This window comes from Pholcus phalangioides, unplaced genomic scaffold, assembly GCF_987345545.1.
Source record: "Pholcus phalangioides strain wild (caught in Gottingen) unplaced genomic scaffold, Ppha-v1.0 ptg000008l_1, whole genome shotgun sequence".
In the NCBI taxonomy this organism is placed as follows: domain Eukaryota; kingdom Metazoa; phylum Arthropoda; class Arachnida; order Araneae; family Pholcidae; genus Pholcus; species Pholcus phalangioides.
The window spans coordinates 59865709-59887112 of NW_028301601.1; the positions used below are offsets into that span (position 1 = coordinate 59865709).

A 21404-nucleotide genomic window follows, 5' to 3' on the forward strand; every position below is an offset into this window, starting at 1 on the left:
TTTTGTTCATTACAAATTCAATTTAATTAGTAGAGAGGGCCTCACTCTGTTGGTGTGTGGGGGGGGGGGGGGCTGGAAGAAAAAGTATGATCCAAATGGGCTGAAGAAAGTTCAGAAACACTGTGTTAGGGTATCAGTATCTGATGTTGTCTCAGCAGGATTGTAACTATGAGTTGGAATAATTTTTGTCTGGAAACTATTTTGCCAATCCGCGTTCCACTGTAAAAAACATCTCCAGGTGGCAATCTTGAGGATGCTTTTGCCATCCTATCCACAGAAAAAACATCCTCAACATTGCCACTTGGGGCAGTTCCCTTTCACAATTTAAGCTCTAGGTTTCAATTGGAATCCCAAAAGAGGCATTACATTAATACCTGCATGAATGAATGTCAGAACTCTTCCGCTGGACTTGTCCTGTTGTATTAACAATGCACTCAATTCCGGCCTTCAACTAGAGAAGACTACTGCTGTTGCAGGAGTCTGTCTAAACTCATTTTATAGCGTCCTAGCTTCCTGTTTTTGTGAAAATGATTCATAATTATGTGAAAAATAAGTAATTTTGCGAGAAACGAAATAATCTAGTTAATTTTGTAATCAAATGATTTAAAAAGAAATCATATTTCACATTTATGGTTTCGTTAATTTGTATTTTGTGAAGGGTTAGTTTTTCAGATTTCGAATTTCGCAAAGGGTCCAGAAACAGGCTCGAATTTTGGCGGGACGGACTTCTGCATTAGATGAATTTGACCTGATGTATAGTGCTATGCATCAAAGTGAAGCTGCCATCTATCTTTTGAAAGCTATCAATTTCCAAAACGAAAAATCAGCACATTATAGCTGTACATGAATATCATTATAAACGTTATGGTTTAAACAACTACTACTTTTACCTCAGAGTTGATGAAAAATAAATGGCAATACATAATGCACACACATCAGAAACTCAGTCATAAATACCTAAGGGACACGCATATATATGCATCTGACATGTACTAATAACTTATTTTCCTATGATAGGGATTCTTAACCGGCGGGTCTTTAGAGAGATTTCATGGATATCACAGTGAGTTTGGATGAGAAAACAACTTATCATTTTTACATTACTGTATACTGAATAGCATTTTGTAAAGATGTCTGTTGACCTAATCTTACTTACCGAAACGGCGACCCAGTCCATATTTCGAAGAATTTCTAACCGTTAGGTCACCGCCGGGGTGAAAAAGAGTATGACAGGGGCAGGAAGAGTGTGTGTCAAAGACAATGTGAATAATCAAAGTATCGAAAAATATACGTACACTTAAAAGCAAGGGCTGCAGGAAAAGAAAAATGTACATTGCAACTTAACTGGAGAAAAGGAACACAAAAGGTTAAGAACCTCCCTAGTTTATGAGGAGGTAGAGTTTAGTACTAGTCTTATTTGCCCACAGAAAATGAACCTTAATGAGGTGGTGGTGGTGAATCATATCCATTCTGTGTAAATTAACAGAATGATGCAAAATTCAGTATCCTCTAAATTAAAAAGAAATTGATACAGGTTTTTGGCGAAAAACAATTTATTTCATAAACTAAAGATTACAAATATCAATATATATACACATATAAAGCTCTATTATACATTTTGTAACTTGCAAATAATGAGTTGCTTGTCGTATCACTTAATATGCAGGGTGATTGCAAGTAAAGTTCCCTTTTACTCCGAGTATAGTTTTTCTTAAAACCTGCTTATATCCGAACACACAGTCACATTTTTATGATATCTTAATGAGACCATGGGAGAGAGATTTATGAAATTAAAAAAAAAAAGTTCAATTTTCGACCACCACGTGAAAAAGTGGAATTTTTAAAAAATTAAATTTACTCTTTTCCCATGGACTATATAGTGTATAACACTAAGTTTCAATGGAATACATCTTCTAGAACAGGCGCTACATTTATCTCAGCAGTGTATAGGACTACTGCTCAGACCTATGTAGCACCCATTTTGGTAGACATATTCTGTGAAAACTTGATATATATATATGTTATATGGACCATGGAAACTACAAAATGTAATAAAAAAAGTGCCACTTTTTCACCTGGTGGTCGAAAATTGAACTAATTTTTAATTTCATAGATCTCTTCCCCGTGGTCTCATAAGGTATCGTAAAAAATTTGCGGATAAGCAGTTTTTGAGGAAAACTACTCTGATTACACGGGAAGTTTAATTATAATTACCCTGTACACCCAATTAAGAAGTGACAAAATACCTGAAGCATTGAAACACACACATCATAACATCAGGAATGATTGGAAACACAGCGTTCCTACATTATAGCTTGAACATTTACATACGTAAAATATTTAAGCGGAATTAATTTAATGAAAAAAAACACCAGATTTTCTACATGTTATGACTGGAAAAAAAAATCAGACCTTTCACATTAATCAGAATCCTCAGAAGCCAAGCCATATTTGGCTGCATGTGAGGTATTGTTTCACAGTAATTATGAGGAAAAACATCTTATTGCTAATAGTATCTGCACGGAACGCATGTAATGCTCATGTTAGGAATAACTCAAAGAGGAGACAGTGAAGGTATGGGAATTGTGACTTTTGGTGTCCTTAAAAGTTTTGGATATTCACCATAAAACCACCACACACAATGTAAGTCTCAGACCAAGAGTTGGGCAAACCCGAGTCTCTACTGGGCAAAAGTATAGGCCTACCACGGGTGATATGAGTAAATAAAATTTTTCTGTGAATCCTGGCATGATAAATCTCAGGCATCATATTTACTAAAATATTGTCATCTGCGCCTAAAACTTCGGTAGCTGAATTAGAGTCTGAGGTACATGCAGAATTTTCTGAATCCAGGTATATGCTTTCTAATCAACTTGGGAAAAGGTAAGTTCCAAAAAAAACCCTTAAAATTATTTTAGCCTTTTTTATTGGGGGGAAAAATGCTTGGCTCCTAGGCCAGCATTTACACAAGAGTGCCAAAATAATAAATATTCTATCCATAGATAAGTTCAAAAATGACTACAAAACCCATAAAAACATTGAAAGCATGTATAAAATGATATTTTGAGATATTTTTTGTTCCTGATTTGTCAAGCCATGTTATAGCATTAGAAATCATGATCACACAAAACAGGTTTCTCTGGTAGGGTATGCTATAGTTATTCGCACTAGATCTGCCCTGATGAGCAGTTTAGCAGGAATAAAACAGAGTATCTACAATGCTGTTCAAAGAAGCTTCAGGACGTCAAAATGGCTAGAGTACCCATGATGTACAAATCAAAAAGCAACAGATGAGGATCTGACTGAATCAATCATTGCCACCGGATAATTACAAGCAACATATCTTACCAGTAAAGAACGCTGTGCTTTGACTAGGATTGCAGCATTCACACAAGAGTCCCAATACAATATTCTTTCCATAAATAAGTTAAAAAATGACTACAAAACCCATAAAAATATATTGAAAGCGTGTATAAAATGACTAGAAGCACACGATATTTGACATGTAAAATCATTAAGAAAGAAAACACATGACTTGTCTATTTAAAAAAAAACTATGAACACTCTCACATTTAGATACAGATCTGTTGATTAGCTTCTATGCGAAACAAATTTTTGATCCAAGTCAGCACTATCCTAAAGAAAACACTCATACAAAACCATAAGAAATCGTACCATGAGCACAGCCATTTATGTGTATGTACATAGAATAATATTCTTCAAAATAGTTAACAATTATCATCTCAGTTATTATATCAGCGCAAACAACATCATGGATTTTACCAACAATATGCCATATGACAGCTCGCTCTGATTCCACTGAAATGTATCTCTAACAAGACCAGCCTTTCAGAACTCTCCCTGGGATGGGGAGAAAAAGTAAAATTTGGTCATCAAGTCCATGGTAAACTGTTGCAATAGGATATCAAAGTACCACTGAAATCAGTCCTGAGGTCATTCTACTCAATACGGAGGAACAGAGTTGTTCAATATCACTTAACAATATCAGTCTGGTTGCAGGGAAAATTATATGAGGTTTGCTCAAAACGTTAGAGTTTTTAATGCATGAACCATTGAAGCTAGGGAGACATGGTTTGGTGCACGCATTTAGGCGATCCCAGCGCACTTGCAGAAGCTGCCAGTCACTAGCAGACCACAGATGAGTGAGGAAGAGTGAGCTCTATCACATTCTTGTTTTCGACAAAATGGCAGGAAAAACTTGAACAATTCTACTGCATTAATTGTGATGGAGCTGCCAATTGTGACGTAGAACTTCTTGGTGGTTCCTTGGTGATGGTTGTGCCATGCGGTACACTGTATCTCTTGAAGACCAAATTGCCAGTCAAAATGGAATGAACAGATCCAATGCTAATACTCACCTCGTCTGAAAGTTCTGTGATTGGAGTGAGTGACCAAACGAGCTCATTTCTAGATGCTGCGGGCCTTTACCAGAAAGTGCTTCACTGTCGATTAATGTGTGCCATCTTTGAAGCAGTTGCATTGCCCCCCCCCCCCCCAGCATCAAAGGTGGAGTTGACTGATCTAATGTATATATGAATTGACATCATCATCCTGCCCCCCCCCCCCCAGACTTTCAAGTCTATCTCCACCTATGAGCAGTTGTATCACTCCTTTATCGGTATGCTGCCATTATCTCCAAAGGTCTGTTGAATCTTGTGGATTGTTTCCACTCAGGATTCACTAAGCTTCACCCAAAATTTAATGCAGTAGAATTAAAAGTTTCCCTGCCAATTTTTCAAAAACGGAAATGCAACATGCTCACTTACACTTCCTCATTCATCAGCAGTCTGCCGTGACTTACAGCTTCTACAGGCAGGTAAAAATTCAAGCATGCACATTAAGATCGACGACATATGGACACTAAACTATGCCTCCTTAGCTTCATTGGTTTACACTCGAAAAACTATGGTCGGACGTATTGGCTTAACCTAAAAAACTTGAATAGATGTGATTCTAGTACTAGACAAATAAAATTATCTCCCAACAAATTGAGTAGATAAGCGCCATGGGTTCCAACAAACTTCAAGTTATCCATTGCATTTCATCCTGAAAGAATGAAATGCAATGTGATTCAGTCGTACTACCTGTCGTGAACGGCAATGTTTGGCAATATTTGATGAAGAATCGGTTGATGAATGAATATGTGACAAAAACGATCATGAAAACATATCGGTTCACACCTAAAAAAATTTAGAACAATCCTACCAAGAATTTCCCAGGCTATCACCAAAGTTACTAATACCAATCAAATTCACAAGAATGAAAAAAATACCATCTACTGACATCATGACATCACATTCTTCTAAAAAGAATTGTAGCATGTTCGTTAACTTGCTCCCCTGGTGTTTATTTAAGATTTCCATTGAAGTGCATATAGTTTTATGTCCATAGGTATGAACAAGAAGCGAAAGAGTACAGCTGATTAGATACTCTCTTTAAAAATGCCAATTCGTTCTAAACATCTTTTAATAAGTTTCGCAGAGAACTTAAATTTTACATGTGTCGTCAGATTTTCATTATAAGAAAATATTTGCATCCCACAACGCCATTACCTGCTTTTTCTTACAAGTTGAATGATATTTGCTCGCTACTGACAGAAAGAGAGAGTTGGAAACATAAAAAAAGCAGAAGTGGATGGATTTTGGACGAAGCGAAACTTATCACATTCATGTGCTACTAATATGTGATAGGTGCTAATAATTTGTGACTCTTGCTACTAACAAAACTGTGACTGTGCTACTAACAAAAAAGCGTGAGTGTTATAAACAAAGTCAGACTTACAAGTAAATTCGAGCATCACAAAGAGCATAGCGTAGCTCAAACTAGGGTCAAACAGCAACTACCTGTTCTTGAATCTATCCCACCTGCAGAATCCACTTTGATTCATTAATTTGAAGTTGGATTCTTGCAAAGGTGTCTCACCAGTATTTCCTCGATTAGTGCCATGACTATGAGCTCCAATGACTTTCAATTTCATCAAGTATAGCATGTTTTTTAAAAAAACTTGTCGAATGCTAAGAACTGTTCTCTTGTATGCTATGCTCCAGTGATGAGTCAAATTCAACTCGTTTTCATGGACTGATCTTCTCTTACATCTAATCTGCATATAACACTACAAGTACAAGCCATTGACCAGATAATCAGCGTCATGCGTTAGGTTTCGGCCCCTACGTATAGTTTTCCTCCTTAAAGTTCGTAGTCTACATCCGACCAAAATTATGAATACGGTGGTAATGATTAGTCCCATCGCAACAACGATGACAGTGTTGTTGCCTTCCGGCGCATGAGTCACTTGCGTGTGTGAAGACGATTCAGCACCCGTTGACAATTTCTTAGCCGAGATACCACCGACTACTGTCTGGGGCGCAGCAACGTTGTTATGCAGCAGCTTGTGATGGAGTTTAGGTTCAGGATGGTGATCCACGGATGCCACATTCAGTTTTGGTTGGGAATTGCTTTCGTGTTCAGGAGCTTGGGGGAAAAAAACCAATATATTATAATTATAAAATGGTCCACATAAAGAAATGCTTTCAAGTTTACGCCAGTTTTTACAATATATAAACAAAAATAAAGGCCAATGAAGATTTTTTTAAGCCTAACATATTTCGAAAGACAATGAGTGTCATCTTCAGAGAAAGAGACGACCAATAATTAAAACATATGATCACATTGTCCTTGACACCAATCCCATCAGGACTAGCTGGACACTTTGTCATTGCTCATTGGAAAAAGTGATAGTGCTATCAATTCTCAGATGCTAAGGTCAATGTGAAGATGAGCTAGTTGTGCTTTTGGCTAATAATAGGTCATTTGCTGGTTGGCTGCTATTGTTCAATCCTATTGGTTGAGAACAGACATGGTAGAAACAATCCAGGTAACCAATCGTGCTAACTTTATGAAGACATCTTCTTTGAAATGTATTGGCAGATACAGAGGAGAAGGATGACCATGCGTTCAGTAGAAAAATTGTATTATTGGCATAGGTGGAAAATAGATATTCACTCCCCCCTCCCCCTACCTGAAGGTGCTTATATCCGATTATGTGTATCAAAGTCTACAAATGATGAATCTACACCAATTGTTCTAATACAGTGAAACCATGATACTTGATCAAAAAATCGAGAAATCCTGCTACAACAATATTTTTTTAAGTCTTGTTTGAAAATGTCTACACTCAGATGTTAAACTGCCGCCTCTCAATAATAATCTCTCTACAACATTATTTTTGCTTGGTCCACAGAGTATTATATTGATGTTTCACCATATCAAAGAAACACTCATACATTTCAAAAGACCATCTTCAAAAACGTCAAATAATCTGAATAGCTGACGGCGCTAACTTTTTTCTGTCATAAATTGGCGATGATCAGCTTGCTGTCCCATTTTTGTCTGGGGGAAATACAGTCGCCACCATATCTCTACTCTGTCTTTTTTTCAAAAGCAAGGACAACCTTCGGCCCGAAATAGATGTTCCTAAAAGAAGTATTAATACACACAACACGATAGATGCATCAGTTCCTGATCTGTGAGCGGAAATCATATCCACGTATCTGGCCCATAAACTGAAAACCTTGTGTACCTTTGGCTGAGAGGTTGGTTCGCTTAAAATGCGCACACAAAGCAAGAAATTTGTTTCGAATGATTCAACATTCAGACAACATCTCATTAATCAGTGTTTACTAAAGTGGGCAATGGTCTGGGGGGGGGGGGGGTAAAAGTTATGGGTAACATAGGATTCTATGGCTTGATGGGGAGAGAATTTTTTTTTGATAAAGGTGGTGATGGAACAAAAAGTTCGGAAACATTAGATGATCTGAGAAAAATGTGGTATTTATTACTCCAAAGAGAACAAAAACAATAAACATCTCACCTTGCACGAGATGCATATTCCCTTTAGGTTTAACCATCACAGGTATAGGAGTATGACCAGAACTTACAAGCAGGTGGTCTGACATATGCATAGGCTCTTCTGCAAACGATGGAAAAAAAAATCAAACACAGATCAGTGTGGTAGGAATTGTCTGCCAACAAAATGAAACATCATCACATATAGAGAGATGTTCTCAGCCCAAGATATCAAGGAAACAGTTATTTTCCAGATATTATGCCGACGTGAACTCGGAAAGAAAAGTCATTACCTTTTCTTTCCGAGTTCACCTCGAAATAATATTCGGAAAATAACTGTTTCCTTGATCATAACATATGTTAACTTAGCAGCATTTCTACAACCGAATTCCAGTGATTAGCACTATTATGAGATGTTTACGAAAGAGTTCAGATTGATTTCGACCACTGAAAATAGAGAAACATTAGGTATGCAAGACTTTTGATGTTCAGCGATGAAATGAAATCTGTGTGGACACTCGTCTAAATTTTGATCACTTTAGAAAAAGTCTGACCCAATGGCACAGGCCTTGACGAATTAGGAAAAACAAAATCTAAAAACACAACAATATTTTTTCCCAGAGCCAGAAATCACACATAGAAAATAGTTCCAATATAAATTTTCTTAGTTGACATAGCAACCTGGCACTTTGGATTTGTCAAGCCTTGTGCCCAATGGTTCCCCCACTTTTCATGTTTACATTACCCTTTTGAAACATATATACACAAGCCTTGCGCACCCTCAGAAATGCATTTAAGACAGGTCTTGCATTACCCCCTCCTCTTAAACTGTAAAATGTGATGCGTACACCCCCTTTGAAATGCATAGGAGACTACTATAAGTTGTAGGTGCACATAATACTATAGGAATGCATAGAAAGCTTGCTAATGTTTTTCTAATAACTTTACTCATTTCCCATGATTGCTAATTATTTCCCGCATACTAGTACTGCGGTATGTATATCAGAGCTTGGGACTACTAGTCTAACCCATTCTTGGCTCTGGCCATGGCTTCAATTTTCTTCCCAATTTTTCTGAAGAGCCTCTAAGCATACCCCAACAAACAAGGCCATTTTTGAATGTTAAAATCTCAAACAAGATCAGCTATGAGAAAAGAATATTACTCTTGCGACGAGCTCATAAGGTTTTGTCAATCTAACTATGAATCAAATTTGTGTGTTCATGGATATAATCAATTACATATCATACAGAAGATAAAGCAATTGCAGAAAATCAATAATTTGGAGACTTACTATGCAGTGCCTGCAGCTGCTGGCTCAAGCTTTTCCTAATAGCCTCATCCCTTTCGTACATATGAGACATGTCGGCAGCAATCCTTGAATTCGGTATGTTTATATCTGGCGCTTTGATTTCGGACATGATCCTGTAGCTTGTTCTTGGAATATCTGCATACTGGACATACGATTGTGACCTCAAGTCTTCGGGGCTTGGCATGTAACTGTCTTGATCGGAGATGACAGGTTTAGGCTCGTGTAGACTGTGTGATTTGTGAACTTGCCTGTGAAAAATTGAACTGCCATTATTATTTTAAAATAACGCCAAATATCAAGAAATTTTTCATTCACTGAGACAGAACTTTCATTTTATGGTGCCATAATATTTTTCAACAGCAGTTACGAGCATGAAAAATGAGTAAATAATAGAGCAATGTACTTGATAACTGGTCGATCGATAGGTATATACTCTTCATTCCTGATTGGTTTCGGCTGCATCCTTTGACTCTCGTACGGCTCTTCTCTGCTAGAATAACTCGCTTGTTGACTAGTGGATGGCAAGTTCGGCTGTGGGTAATCTATATAAAAGGAGTGATAGAACACTTTTAATGTAGAAGGCATTATCAATCAGCTCGTTACAGACATCTGACTGAAATTTTTTTTTTTTACTGTACGGTTCCAACTAAATTCACGTATCTAATAATCAGTTTCTAACAACACATGAAGCATATACAGCTGTGGAAGCCGTCATTATCATAATAAAGTTTTTTATTGATCATTTTTCTCAAATTTCCTGCTCACAAGGTGTTATTGCAGACCATGATTTACACTTTATATCTAATTGTGAATGAGTACATTCAACTGACAAATTGGTTGTCTAACCATGGTTATATTACTGGAGAGAGAATGACGTTTGCAGTCTCCACCTTGGCAATACTGAGAATGCTGTCCCAAACATCCGAAGATCATGTGCGACATGTTTACTGTCTTAGCGCAATCCACATTATTTTCTTATGGCATCCATTGAAGTTCGTAGACAAGTGAGGAAGGAAGGGACTGTTTATTTTTTTAAGATTTGCAATTATGAAAGAAATAATTCCCGAATTGATCAAAGAAATAATTTCTGAATTAATGGAAGAGATAATTCTATAATAAATGAAAGAGATAATTCTATAATAAATGAAAGAGATAATTCTATAATAAATGAAAGATAATTCTATAATAAATGAAAGAGATAATTCTATAATAAATGAAAGAGATAATTCTATAATAAATGAAAGAGATAATTCTATAATAAATGACAAAAATTATTCTACAATTAATATGAAATAATTCTGTGATTAAAAAAAGGGATAATTCTATAATTAAAGAAATAAATCCAGAATTAATCAGAACCAGAACTAGAGGGAGGCAAAGGGGGCAAAATTCAGTGGGGAGGCAGTTTTAGATGGGAACAAAGAACACCATTATAAAATTATTGAACTTTAAAGTTGTGGGGGCGGCAAAAATCCTAGTTACAGCCTCGAATTAATGAAAGAGATAATTTAATCTTTTTTTTTTGTCTTTAGTTCTCTATTATAATCTGGGGGAAGACAATTAATTGCAGTCTTTAGAGATTGAACATTTCAATTAAGAAATGGCCTGGTACAAATTATGCATTATGTGGGTTGATGTGAACGCAAATTTTCCAAAAAACACATTTATCAATTTTTAAATACTATAAAAATTCTGCTGCCAATTGTATTTTTTTCCACTAGCACTGAAAGTATTTTTTTAAATATTTTAATATAAAATGCTGGTAGACATTGCATATGCTAATGTTTTCCATTGAAATGCTCTTTTCTCAAGAAAATATGTTTTTTTTGTCAGGTAAGGAAAATTTTTTTCAAACACCACTTGCTCAAATGTCTTGAAGCTTGGTGTGTGTCTCTCAGCACAGAGGTGTTACATGCTTTAACAAAGGGATTAAAATGATTTGAAAAACACAAGGCAGGGGATTTTTCCCATAGGAAGCCAAAATTATGCACCACCACTACTTAAACATGTCAGGTGATATCCTGATATCCTTGTATTCAATGTTGTTTCCGTCGCTGTGCAGCTCTTTTCTCCCTTTAGTAATATAAGCTCGATGTGCCTAACACAGCGGTTCTCAACCGGTGTTCTGCAGAGCCCTTGGGGCTCCATGTGCACTTCCCAGGGGCTCTGCGGCCTCTCGAGGATAATAAAGTAAATCAATAAATTTGATAAACAAAAAAAAAAAAGAAAAGAAAAGGCCTAAAGGGTACCACCATATAAATAATATACTAAAAAGAACTCGAATTAAACAGGGCTCCGCTATAGAAATTATACACAGAAAAGAGCTCAGCGAGTCAGAAAAGGTTGAGAACTGCTGGTCTAACCCCTCCTCAGTCGGAGTGGGGGCACTTACTATTGTAGCACTCTGTGATCTTGTCAATGAAAAGTCTCTCCAGAGAGCTACATCTTTTAAAATTAGTGCAGAGTAATCTGTTGAGTTGTGTTGTTTCTGAATTTGGAAGAGATGGTGACACTTCTTAAACCACATAACAGACATTTCTCAGAAACAAACTTCACATTAGGCGCCAATATGCACAAACTAATTAGAGGTTCCTCAGAGGAATGTTTACAAGATGCATGTGCGGTTTAGTAGTGGTCATTTCAACACCATTTTTTTGGAGTATATTTGTATCCAGAAGGATTTTGATGATGACTAGGCATCTATCAAATTCACAATATAACTTGTTATCCTTTGGTACAGAATGAGAGAGAGATTTCTGATGTCCTTTTCCAATGCACATCAAAGGGGTGGGGGAAACATCAATTATGCCAAACTACAACTTAACCGTACATGCACCTCATAAACATTTCTCTGGAATTTCTAACAAATCTGCAAATGCCGGAATGTGTGTTCTGAGTGTATGTGTGCCCCTTATGTATTTATGTTACCATCTGCCTTCCCTTTTCTGAAGTAAAGATGGAAATGCGTGAATTTTCATGTTAAGTCAGTATCGCGTTATAGGTCTGCCTGTTCTTTGTGGAGAGATTTTTCAAGTGGGAGGTAAGCTCGTATTCACACCTAAAAGCTGGAAAACTGCAGAAAACCAACTTCAGCCGACCACCACTACACTGTCAATAGGGGTCGAACCTGGATCCTCAAGACGAGTACAGCACAATGCCCACAAGACTGCACAGCGAAAATTATACAAGTCTGCGTATCTTAGATCCAATCACATAGGTACCATTTCCAGAATTGAGAAATCTGTAGCTGGTCAAATGATACAATGTTTTTCTGCCGAAGAAAACACATCAAACAAATAAAAGGGAAAAATGGAGATTACTTTGAGGGAGTGCACAACGTGGCTATTTACCTGGGATGTCCCAGTATTTTTGACCGTCGTGACTGTATTTTTCATAAAGATATCCTGTTTTTTACCTGAATGAAAATCGAAATTATAGGTGTAAATGCTTTCAATTTACCCGGAAGCCTTCCAATTTTTTAGCTTCTATTCGGAAACTAGATTCTTTCAATTTTTTGAATATTTATGAATTCTATGAAAAAAAATGTTTAAAATGACTAATATGTGAGAAAAATATTTATACATTCATAGTCAAATTATCATGACATAATTTATAAAGTGACAAAATAATTTTAATCCTTGTGTGTGATTTCAGTGAACAATAAAAATTCAAGAGGCCGCATTGAAAATGCAGGGCATTTTTATTTTAAAAAGTTGGGATGGCCAAAATTATATGAAAAAACAGGAATGTCTCAAGAAAATAGGTCATATGGTCAAACTATTCAATCTTTGATTGCGTTTGAAATGCTGAAATTTGAAATAACTGAAATTTGATGCATTTGAAAACCTGTAGTATAATTTTCTACGAGGTCATGTGGCAACCATTACAAAACCAACAAACATTCGCAGAGATCTTGTTTTCAATGCGCTTGCTACTCACAATGACCTAAAGCTCCTATACAATCACACCTTAAGTTCCAATCACACACTTTGCTCAACTGTCAAACAAACGTGCCATCTTGCGATTTGAGATGATAGCTACTTGCTTATGGTGGAACATGTTTTGCTGCATAAAATATTGTACAAGTAAACAGTGTGGCTAAATGTGCAATTAATTAATAAAATGTCCTCTGGTGGCAATATTTGAAACTAATTTTTTTTTATTCGCTGGAAGAAAAATTCTCATCCCTTTATTAAGCCATTTAAATACAAAATTTCACAATTTTCTGATGAATAGTTTCAGCTGTAGGCAGCTTTTTAATTATGAATACACTGTACTTTATTTCCATTGTACCAATTCAGTAGAATTCCCCCAGGGGAAATTTGACAAGGTATGGGTATGATTAAGATTAAGTAGTAGTATTAGCCAGGATCATAATTACAGCCTGGCAACTGACACGATGTCCAGAGCTTTAATGGGTCCCCTCCAGTTAAGATAATTAAATATGGGGGGGGGGGAAATCAGTATCTTGCACTTCAGAGATTAATCTACCTCGGTGCCTTCACTGTCTATGCCTTAGCCGCATCTGGTGACAGTCTTCATCTCTTTGCGGTCCAGAAGTTTATTTCGATACTCTGTTGGTATCTCACAGCGACCACCCCTGCAATAACAATTACAGGAAGGCTCCCCCATGATGCTAGCTTATGCCACTTTGTGAATTTTATGCAATTTGCTGACATGCCAAATTCACTGGGTTCTTGTAATCATAATGGACCATTATAGAAATGAAGTATCACTGTTTTTCCGATGCGATTCCACTTCCATATAGGATTGCAAAGTATTAAAGCATATGACACAATATTTTGATTTACACAGCAACTTTTTTTTGATTCGAACATAAATATATAATGACTTAAATCAAATCTCACCATTGCTGATGTAACTGCTGCTCGGCAGTTGATCTTGCTCTGAATACACAGGATTGTCCTCTGGGTGGTAATTGTCGTAGACAGTTCTGTCATAATCTGGATACGGGCTCTTTGGAAATGTTTCGCCAACCCTCTGATAACCATTGTCATATCCGCCATAGCGTTGGTCAGGAGCGGAGGCTTTCATCTGGTATCGTTCATAATCTTCCGACCACCTGCTCGGGTACTGAAGCCTAGGATCATTTGCGGCCATAAACTTGCTATGTCTATGTGAAAACGGTGAATGCAAGGAATCTGGAAATCAAACAAATGAAATCATAGAGCAAAAAGAAAAGAAAAAAGATTACATGCATTAGAATGTAGCGGAATGAAATGAGACCAACTAGGGAAGCAAATATTCACTCACCATCAGGTGGGGTATCATAATATAATCCTTGCTGACTCTTCGGACTCTTGTACCCTTCTCTATAAATAGCAGCCTCGTCTACTGCTCCTCGCAGAGCTTGCTCTGGTTCACTGACTATATGATGCTGATGAGCTTGATGCTTGCTCGGAGCGAGAACAGCAGGCTTCACGTGTGTTATTTGCGGTGGAGGAGCGGGTGTCAGAATCTGAGTGATGTGAACAGTCTGGTGTGTTCCCTGCTCTCTTTGTTGTTGCTGCGGTTGAGCGGGAGAAGGACTTTGCAGGGACGGTCCAACCACATTAACAGGAAGTATTTGTGCCTCATGTTCCATTGATGCAGATGTTTTCTGAGATGGTACTATCTTCAGAGCTCCTGAAATGAATGCGTCTTTATGAGCAAAGGATTATTAAGGAATCAGAATTTTGAAATTAGTTTTTAAAGCAGTGTTTACCTTTCAGAGGGCAACGGAGCTCCGCACTCTCATCACTTCCATCAGGACACTGAGGTATGCCGTCACAGACATTGTATATGGCTATGCACTCGCTACTATTCAAACATTGGAACTGGTAATGTCTGCATTTTGGTGCTGCAAATAAAAACAAAATGGCAAAAAGTGCAAGAGGCAATTTTGAAATGCAATGTTTTGCTAATGTACTCTGCAAGAGATAAGAATTTAAAAATTTTTGCGGTATCCATGTTCAATCTTCAGACAATCATGACTTTCGGCAAAAACGGTTCAACCCCTTGAACTAATGCAGGTACCGGTTGGCCATCAAGAAGACCGCCAATTGCTGATAAGAAATTAAGGGGAACTTTATGAGAGAGTGTTTTGATGTGTGATTAAAAAAATCAAATTGTTTCTTAAATCACGATCTAGAATGCCTCACTACAATCAGAAGTGCCCTTTATATAAAAATAAATTGCTCAAATTTGAAATAGATCCAATGGTTGTCCAGATGACCAAACAGTTGTTGCCACATTGACATAGCACTGTAGGCAGAGATACACACAAAAGACGGGGTGGGGGGAGACAACTCATGATGATGCCAACTCACACATATATATGCATATAGTGGCTCCACCAGAGAACAACCGCTAGGCTAGGCCATGCCCCTAATATCGGATTATTATATGCTCAACCCATGATATGCAGCCACATGTGGCCTCAAACCTAATTTTGCAAAAACGAACTATGCTACTTTACCGTACACCAACTCTGGTCACATATTGTCATGCTGGAATTTCCAACCAGTGGAGTTGGGTAGGAAATGAAGGTGCTATATATTGGCCTAGGATCTGTAGGTAAGGAACTTGTATCTAAGGTTCCATGCCTGGATTCGAACCTGTGGATCTCGACAGTAACCTTTATAGTGGAAGATGAGCATCTTACAACTGCGCCACTCAGGACGCTAAACAAACTACGCTGCAGCTTAGGATAAATTAAATTATTTGCAGTGCAGTTCTGCTTCACTTGAGTGGTCCGTGGCACAGTTTCAGAACACTCAAGCGGCCTGCCAAACATTGCAAGATAATTTAAGTGAGACATGGCATTTTCTACAGATCACTCAAGTGTCCCGTGGCAAATTTTCAGATCAGCTAAGTAGCCAGCAGCTTATTTCCAAATCACTAAGGCGACCAGTGGCGCAGTTTCAGAGCACTAAAGCAGCTGCATCACATTTTGAGATCACTTTATTGACCTGTGACAGTGCTGTTCCAGATCACTAAAGTGTCCTGCATTTTCGAAAAGATTGAGAACCTGTGCTGTAGATCCGTTGTAAAAGTTTTCCAAACTTTTTGTTTCATCGCCCCTTCTTAAAATTTTTCTGTCCAATTTCTCTCCGCTGGATCCATTCTATCGCCCAGAAGGGAGCCATATTGCCCACTTTGGGAAAACACTGAGCAGTGTTTTCTACTATGATCTACAGAACTGTAGATCATAGTTAAGCTGATTCTGGTACGAAATCACAAAAATGTGGTTTTCAGAGAGAACCACATTTATTAGCCAACCAATCATATATTAGCATGCATGGAAGGAAAGGGTGGGGGAGAAATTCAGATAGAGAGTCAAACTATTATAACAACATTTTTATTTATTAACTAACCTTCGACGTTTCCTTTTGTTTGACCGAAGGATGTGGTAGAAACAACTGGGATAGGAGAATTAAGCGCAGCAGCAGCAGTAGTAGTAGCCAGTACCGTCGTACTTGCAACTGTCTGAGAGGAAGCCTTCTTTTCTTCCTGCTCCTGTTTCGCTTCTTTACTCCACTCTTTGAGATCGTACAGGTGCTGGCTCATCTTAAGGAACGAGCTCGAGTAGAAGTTATGGGTGGTGAACTTGCAACGAAAATCCGATGGCGGGCCACAGTTGAAGATGAAGCAGCTCCTTCTCATCTGTAACGAGATATATATTAAACAGGAATAAGCTAGAATTTAAAATTTTGCAGAAAGAAAAATAGAATCGAACATCGATTTAGTGATTGTAAACCCCCTCACTCAAAAAAAAAAGCCACTAAAAAGATCGGCAATAAACTGTGTTTGATGTCACCAAATGGTGTGATTCAGTACCATCAAGTGTAGCCACAACATCCATACAACTTTTCACTTGGTTTTATGGAGGTAACCCCAATTGATTCTCCTCAAACCATTTCTGTTTGAGTTTGCGCCAACTCCAAAATGAACAACATACCATCTTTCAGATAGACAAAGTAAAAATAGGGGTTTGGAAACTTCGTCCACAACATTTTGCCTTCCCTGACCATATTAGTGACAGTATGATCCAGTGTGTGATTGACTGAGTTAGTGAGTAACCATATGTGAGTGATCATATGAGTAAGTGTGAGTGACTGCATGGTTAAATGAATGACCATATGAGTGATCATACTCACTTGGTGTCTTATATGGTCACAATGTCACTCACTCATGGTCACAGAACCACTCAATTGTTCTCATAAGGTTGCTCACCCCCTTCAATTGGTCACTCATACAGTCTCACTTACTTGGTCAGTCAGTTCATCACTGAATGGTAAGGGCAGGCAAAATGTAAGGGGCGAAGCACTAGAAGCAAAATTTTATTAAACCCTAAAAATAATTCAGGCTTTGATTTTAGATATTTTCCGAAAAATGAACATTTTTATTTCACTTCGATTAAGGTCTCTTTCACATGGAGTGGATGTGGATATGCATGCCCTTTCACACTAAAGATATTGCCCGCATCTTTAGTTTAAAATTGGTGCATAAAAACTATTTTTTTGCAATTTTTGTAATTATTTTTCTCCTTCACCCCCTGATTCAGTGCCCATAGGCAGCCTAGAGCCATTACTTGGTGGTTTAATCTAGAGTCCCATAGAATTATGGGTATAAAGATGCCTTCATTCCGATCCTCACAAGTAGTTGATGCGAGAAAATATCTTTAAATGTTTTCAAAAGATTTTGAAAAAAAAATCTAAGATCTGTCTTTTCGGAAAATATGAAAGAAAAATTCCAAAAACATCCAACAATGTTCCAAAAAAAAAAAATAATTCAGGAGATATCAAAGACTTTGCAAGTAGAAAAAAAAGGGGAGGGGTTGGAGACTTTCAAAATGTCTGTGTTTAGAAATATTCACATCGCAACTCTGTCTTAGGCCAGGGTTACACTATAGGCCTAAAAGTTTTATAACAATTCTTTCACAAATGCAACCAATGCATTTGCTCAAATGCAACCAAAAAATTTATTGGTTCTGATTCTCAAGTTTTATAAAATAACTTTCATTTTAATTTTGGTCCCGTTAGTAGCCGTTGTTGGCAGGTTTTATTGTATAAAATTGTATGGACAAAAGGCAGTTAAAGTTGCTATATCTCCTTTATCTCAGAAGGAAACGGAGGGATAGATGTATGTGGGTACATCACATTGATGAATAGGGACCTTCATATGGTGTTGTTAAGGGTATTTATGGCAAATAATTAAAAAAATTCCATGCAAAATCATCTTTAAAAGTAGCCAAAGATGCGGACGAATTTGACCCAGACCTGCGTCGTGTATAGTTCCATATAACAAATGTACAAAACCTGTATGTGCGGAGCACGCACTTAGGTTTTGACACATGCGGATGCCATCTGGACTCGCATGAACACTTCAAAGTTGGGGGCACATTTCGCATCGTCTAAAATGCTCCATATATTCCAATTGTTAAAACTTCTTCCAGACCAAAGTCCGCTTCGTGTGAAAGGGCCCTAACTGATGAACTGCATGCCATATAGCTTAATGCTCTGTTTTTGTCGTGATGAAGTACAGCCAGACAAAGGAGACAGTATTTTAAGTCAGAAATCTGGTGAGCCACATTAATATGCATTACAGTTGCTGCTGCAATCTATCTCATATGTTAAGAGATCAAGAAAAAAACAGAGTTATATCAATACATACTCATCATAAGGGCTTGACAATCATGCACCAGGTGAGCGGGGGGAGTAAAAAGAATTGATATATTGACACCTAAAATTTCCTGTGCTTGGTTCAGACAAAAGACATAAGCTTGGCTCCTAAAATATTTGGTTGGTGCCTTGGTTTTTTACCCTTGATGTGTCAACCCTTGCACACCAGATATCCTTGGCCACATTCACTTGGTGATTTTTCATCGATCTCAGTGTTTTAAATTCTTATTAACTCAACACAAGGGTCATAATTAGGCTGGGATGACCGGGGCCCCCAAGAAATGTCTGCCCCGGGGCTCTGAGAAGGTATGCTACGGCTCTGCTCAACACCAACTCTTTATAAATACCTAAATATACATATTTTTAATGCTGACAGCGTTTGATTGACAGTGCCTTCATAGTCCCCAATATAAACGTGTATTGGGCGCCAGAGCTCTTCCCATCTCCCAATTACCTATGGAAATATTTGGTTTAAGGATCCAACTTTCTTTTCAATATTTTCAATAGCTTTATAGTCAGCGTTAGAATATGTTTTTTGGCGAGAAGAGAATTTGACCAGGAATTAACCAAAATATATCTTTCACAATTAGAAACCCCCCCCCCCCCAACACAATAAAGGCTAATAATGCGCGAAATTAAGGGACACATGTTGTTAGCCCCTCCCCCTCCAATATCCTTCACCAGTGCTTAAAGTCAGCATGGCAACCTTAATGCCTTGACCTACTTGAGCGTCCTTCAAGTTCACAGATATGCTTTCCATACAGAGGGGAATGAATGGTTTTGCTGCCTGTGGGCTATTCAAATTTTGTAGTCCTTATTCATGGCCCCACAAAAGATTCAAGCCTAGGGGCCCTGCTACACTATGGGGGGGGGGGGTCATGCCTTATCCCATTCTAGTCTAATTTTCTTGCCCACTCATTCCTCAAATTTGACGCCCTCAAATTATTTCGCACCCTCTAGGTCACACCCATGCTTGATAACTCTCTAGTTCAGGGGATCTCGAACTGTGCATGACCAACCTTTGTCAAAGGTTTTTTTTATGAAAAGATTCTTTCAGAGTTCCCAGAAAAAGCTGCTTGATCATTTCCCTGATCAGCTCCCCTCTCCCGTGGGGGCCATGGTATTAAGAGGAACCTTGAGCTACAGGCCAGAATTTTCTCCTGGCCAGTTTGCCATAAATTTAAGATAGCCTATATATATAAAAAAAGACAATATTCCTCCAGGGGCCCACAGGGTAAGAGCCCTCCCCACCCCCAAACATGGAAGTCCACTCATAATAATAATGATAATAACACTCATCAATAACTTCGAAAATGTTATGGACATCTGCACTGAATCGAACAACTCACGACTTCCTCGAAGACGGCGACGTTGCAGTCTCTGTGCTTCCAGCACCACAGGAGACATTCCTCGTTGGACGCCGTTTCCGTCTCGTTGATGTACTTCGCGCCCATCGACCTCGATTCCAACGTCAGGATTATGCTGTCGCGGTGGACGTCGAACTTGCTGAGGATCGAGTCGTATGGACGTTGCTCTTTCTCGGCGCCCCCATCGTTGACGACGTTATTATAACGCTGATCGTAGTCGGCAGCAGCAGCAGACGATAAAAGGCCGCTGCTAAAGATGAGCAGTAAACACCAGCGGAACGCGATTATGAACTTGGACATGATTATCAATTCACTCCATCGATTAACGATAATTTTTTTTGCCCGATAAAGACAACGCAGTGTTTACGGGGGGGATTTTGTTTACAAATGTGCTTTGTGACGTTTTGCCTTTACATCGACTGACCGTCCATTCTTTCATTTTAATCCGAACATACAAATATCTCTACCAAAAGAGCCATACTTTACGGGACAAAGGCATTCTTTTTTAAAAAATTTTTGGTTATAACAATTATCATCATATAATTTGTAATTCATGGAAATAACTTATATCTATAATTTCCGTGAAGAACAAAAACTTGAATGACATATCAGTTTTAATGAATAAAACCAGACATTTCAATTCAAATCATATCTTATGGTCACATCAGATTGAACGTTGATATTTGGAGGTTGGTGTTTCCTGTCATCTAGCGATCAAAACTTGAACCTTGAAGAATAAACAATGTAAGTTCAGGGTACTGCTGTCATCTAGCGGTAAGCTATAACACTGGAGTCTTTGATGATGTTACAAATCAATAGATGACAGTACAAGTTCCATCACGAAAAATTAACGCACTTAATTTAAACGGAGTAATTTATCTTGAGATTTTTTCTTTTATTGGCGCATATATATAATGGATAAATTCTTCATAAATTATGGATAAAATAAATATAAATTATAGGAATGCTTAGAGCAGGAGAAATAATTTCAGAATTAAAGAAAATTCATAAATTCAATGACAAAATAATTTTAGAATAAATTAAAATTCTTCAACACTATACCTCCCCCCAGGGCCGTCTCAAACGCATCATGGGGCCAAGTGATTTTTCTGAGGCCCTACCTGGTAAATTTTTGAAAAATTAATTACTTCTCAATTTGCTGAGGCCCCCTCTTCTTT

General features: G+C 37.8%; 1 protein-coding gene across 1 annotated transcript; it reads right to left on the reverse strand.

The window, feature by feature from the left end:
* Positions 1-1546: 1546 nt before the first annotated feature.
* On the reverse strand, positions 1547-20599 carry LOC149084683 (uncharacterized). The gene is made up of 9 exons (XM_089235108.1): positions 20209-20599; positions 16553-16841; positions 14902-15036; positions 14451-14822; positions 14045-14338; positions 9580-9718; positions 9159-9424; positions 7892-7990; positions 1547-6492 (listed from the first exon to the last, which is right to left on the reverse strand). The coding sequence occupies exons 1-9, from the start codon at positions 20524-20526 to the stop codon at positions 6134-6136; spliced, it is 2271 nt and encodes a 756-aa protein (XP_089091234.1). The 5' UTR covers positions 20527-20599; the 3' UTR covers positions 1547-6133.
* Positions 20600-21404: the final 805 nt, after the last annotated feature.

What these genes read in the sequence shown, in the direction of transcription:
- LOC149084683 (XM_089235108.1), bottom strand. Translation starts at nt 20,526, where the DNA reads ATGTCCAAGTTCATAATCGCGTTCCGCTGGTGTTTACTGCTCATCTTT. An exon ending in GCTCCGTTGCCCTCTGAAAG is followed by an intron (nt 14,823 to 14,901) that starts GTAAACACTGCT and finishes CATTCATTTCAG; the next exon opens with GAGCTCTGAAGATAGTACCA. An exon ending in GCAGCTGCAGGCACTGCATA is followed by an intron (nt 7,991 to 9,158) that starts GTAAGTCTCCAA and finishes CATCGTTTGCAG; the next exon opens with AAGAGCCTATGCATATGTCA.